At 40.8% G+C, this 3,794-nt stretch overlaps 1 protein-coding gene across 1 annotated transcript in view; it reads left to right on the top strand.

The window, feature by feature from the left end:
* SHROOM2 (shroom family member 2) overlaps positions 1 to 3,794 on the top strand; it is a gene marked incomplete at its 5' end in the record, with an annotated part of 44,260 nt that overhangs the window by 8,194 nt on the left and 32,272 nt on the right. Inside the window, one exon of the mRNA XM_010167482.1 lies at positions 2,068 to 2,171. Coding sequence (XP_010165784.1) covers positions 2,068 to 2,171 — 104 coding nt within the window. The remainder of the gene's footprint in view (positions 1 to 2,067; positions 2,172 to 3,794) is intronic.

Raw genomic sequence — 3,794 nt, 5'->3', positions numbered from 1 at the left:
CCCTACACCAGGTTGCACAGGAAGGCGTCCAGGCGGGTTTTGAACATCTCCAGAGATGGAGACTCCACAACCTCCCTGGGCAGCCTGTTCCAGTGCTCTGTCACCCTCACAGTGAAGAAGTTTTTCCTTAAGTTTATCTGGAACTTCCAGTGTTCCAGTTTTTGCCCATTGCCCTTTGTCCTGTGGCAATGAAAATTTCCAGTTAAGGAGTCGAATGTAGTGTGGTGTTTGCCTTTTGTCAGTAAGAGAATAACTGTTTTGGGTAGCTCTCATAAGTAAAATGAAGAAGATCAAAGTTTGTTTTGCATAGGAATTGAGTGTAGCAAAGAGCGATTGGAGCAAGTAATTTCTTGTGTGTTGTAGCCAGATGGAAGAAAACAACCTGGTTGATTTGATAATATCCTCTCTTTTTATAGTAGAGGTATAGGAGGATCAAAGCAATCTTCACCCAGAGTTGTTATTTCATTGCTGTGGCTGCCTTCCCCATTTTAAGGCTTGCAGTTCTCTGAAACTATGAAGAAAAATGTTCCAAGTGGAAATAATACCTACTTTTGTCCAGTTTTGTTAATGGTCTAATAATTTTCCATGGATTTAGTCTTTTGTTCTAAACTTGCTTGATGCGAAAGCTACATAGGACAAAACTGCCTAACAAAGTTCAGAGATGAAAAATATGCCTGTTCACGTTAAAGCTGCACCACAGCAACAAAGGAAACTTCATGTTTTATTTTGTGTCAATTTGCTTGATTTAAGATGTATAAATTTATTCCTTAGATGCCAAATGTCTGTTCAACTTGCAAGTAAATATTAAGTTAATTTTTAACTGAGCTGGGCCAGAGAATGGTTGGCAGGTGGTAGGGGAAGTAAACAAGAGAAACTAGGTCTCAAGTTCTCTATTTAAAAGTGGTGTTCAAGCTGCTACAAGACTTCCTGATACATATAAGGAGTCAGAGTGTGTTCAACCCGTGTTGAACTTCACTTTATACAAGAAAAGAATTGAGGAAATGCAGTTGTATGTTATTTTTTCCTTATTTTTCCCCCCTCTTGGTAAAAACATTGCATGCATACGTGCATACATCCACACAGCATCTCTGTGTGTGTATAAACAGGGAGCAGAATGAGAATAGCTCAAAAAGAAACAAAGTATATTGTTCACTAAAAGTTGTGGACTCTTTTTCTTTAAGTTTTTAGTGTCTTTAAGTTTTGCAAGAGTTATTTTTGAACTCTATGTGCAGACTTAACTATGTGGATAATTTACTAGGGCAGAGATTCCAAGCACTGGAAATATTCACCTGGAAGTTATTTTGAAAATTAAATTAACTAAATTATTAAATAATTGCCTACCCAGCAGAAAAAAAATCATCATATAATCTATTCCATGTATGCATTTCTGGTTTATTAGTCAGTGCCTTTAAGTTCAGTATAGGCCTCCTGGGGCAAAAAGCAGACACCTGCTTAGGCACCTGGAAAATATGGTGATAAGGGCATTGAAGATGCTTACAACAGACTGAAGTAAATAACGACGTTGTTCCGCGGGTGTGATTCAGATGATCCCAGTGCTAATGCGCAATTAAGTTTCCTGCAGGCTCGGTGTTTGTAGTGCAGAGCTCTGCTCTGGGTGCGGTTGTTTGAAGATAGTCAGTGAGATAATATTAAGTTCTGGAGCAGCGGTGTTGTGTGTTTTACTGAGAAACTAAAGTACGCGCTCAGGGATTCGAAAGCCGGTGCGTGCTTGCCTCTTCTGAAACCTGAGCAAGTCTTCTCTCACTCCTTTACCACATTTTTTTTGCCTTTGCCAAGTGGAGGTTGAGAAGGTTTGTACAAGTGCTGAGCTCTTCTGGAGATCAGCAGAGCAGTAACTCGAGCACAGCCAGGTCGGTAGCGCTGCGCATGAGGTCACATAGCATATTGTACCATTTAAAACCAAACAAGCTTAAGACATGCTATGCTGTTGACTTCATGTATATTCAACAGAGCAAACCCACAAATAAGAGGTTCCATAATCACAGATTTTCAGGAGTCTGGAACATGATGACTTGGTATCTTACTTGTGCTATGAACCACTTTTAGGAAGTCTCAGTTGAAGTCAGGAGGCAAGCAGAAGATTTAAAGGAAGATGGGGAGCGTATTTTCTCTAAAGTTAACAATCTGGATGAGAGGAACTGCACTGTAAGGTAAGTATTTCTTAATTTCTGGCTTTAAGAGATGTCTTATGGCAACTCCGATCTGATCTTTTCCTGACCCAAACTGGAAGTTTTGCTATGTTGACTTCAGAGTTTTTGCAATGCCTGTTTCCCTTGTTTCCCTCTTTCTCCCCACGTACTTCAACATGCATGACAGCATTAAGGTTGGGACTGAAATTTATGGGGACTCTAGGATGAGCTTGAAGAGGTTGTCAAGTGTTGAGTGCATTACAGTTTGTTCGGAGCCAGATGATTCTTATTTGTGTGCATAAAACGATTCAGATATTTTTCATATTTATCAGTTACAGGCTTTTGGTGGGGAGCTGGGGGGAGCAGGAAGGGGAGGCAGTGCTTGACGTTTTCCAAAACAATTTTGCAGTATTATCCTTGGCAAAGATGGTTGCTACTGGAACACAGTAGTGCTGCAAATTGGACTTTTCTCTCCTTGTGCCTTTACAGAATGCAGTACACGAACAGAAGCCACCAAAAATTTTGTTGCCATTTGATCAGCTCTGCCTTTCTCTGTTAATTCATGTTTAATTAAACTGTACAGTATTTTCAGACCCTTTTCAAATGTATGACGTTATGCACAATGCAGTTAAAGTCCTTAAATGTCTAGTGTGAGGGGGGCTGCCCCCCTCCTGGCCCGCAGCTTGCCAGAGCCCTTGTGCTGTAAGCAGCGATTTCAGCCATCGCTGGTGCTGCGGCTGCTTAAGTGGCGTGTGGCAGCTGAACTGAGATTGTGGGCAGCACGCTGCTCCTGCCAGGCTTGATAGCTCCGTTTTTTTTAGTAGAAGAAACACATGTATAGGAAAAAACAATTTCTACGGGCTTTCCTCTGTTCTGTAAGTGGTATTAATCTCTCAAGGAGAGAGAAGATAATGAACTATAGCAAACATGTACTCTAGTCATGACAGGAAAAGCTTGTAAAAAATTAGTATTTATTGTTGGTTTTATACAGTTGTATTTTGCATTGCTTATGGCCCGGCTGAAGAGACCATCTGCTCTTTTTCTAATTCTTTGTAGCCCTTTGTACTTACCATAGTGATTTCAAAATGAATAGCCCATGAGGGTGTGAATGTGCGCGCAGGCGTGTAGAGGGGAGATTGGGCTGGAGGGGAGGGGAGGAGAGGAGAAGGGAGGTGGCAGCACAATCAGCCGGGAGTAGCCGTGCTTCTGTAGGCAGACAGCATCCCTGGACAAGTAAAAGGATTTCCATCCACCAGTGCTGAACTCTAGTCACAAAAGCATGTGAATAGTACTCCTACGCCAGCATTTTAGCAGTGTTTGTGCAGCACAGTTCTTGCTCTGTGATCACAGAATCCATGAAAATCACATGACTGGGTACCAGTTGCAAAAACCTATTTTTATTTTTTTTTTTTTTTTTTTTTTTTAACTCAAAGCCTATTTTGGCATACTATTTCAGATGTTGTATTTGGGCATTTCACTGCTTACAGGAGGTTTTGTAAAATAGTCTCTTCTCAGTCTTTCACTCAGTGCTTGTGTTATGCAGGGGGCTTATATGTCTTCTGTATTCAAAAAACTAAATAAAATATCTCATTTAGGCATTTAATTCCTTTGTTGTGAACTACCACTGCATGATGATGAATGGCT

This window comes from Antrostomus carolinensis, unplaced genomic scaffold (assembly GCF_000700745.2).
Source record: "Antrostomus carolinensis isolate BGI_N321 unplaced genomic scaffold, ASM70074v2 scaffold2865, whole genome shotgun sequence".
Taxonomy (NCBI): domain Eukaryota; kingdom Metazoa; phylum Chordata; class Aves; order Caprimulgiformes; family Caprimulgidae; genus Antrostomus; species Antrostomus carolinensis.
Note: the sequence above shows the minus strand (reverse complement) of the source record. Positions and strands in the feature narration are given on the sequence as shown.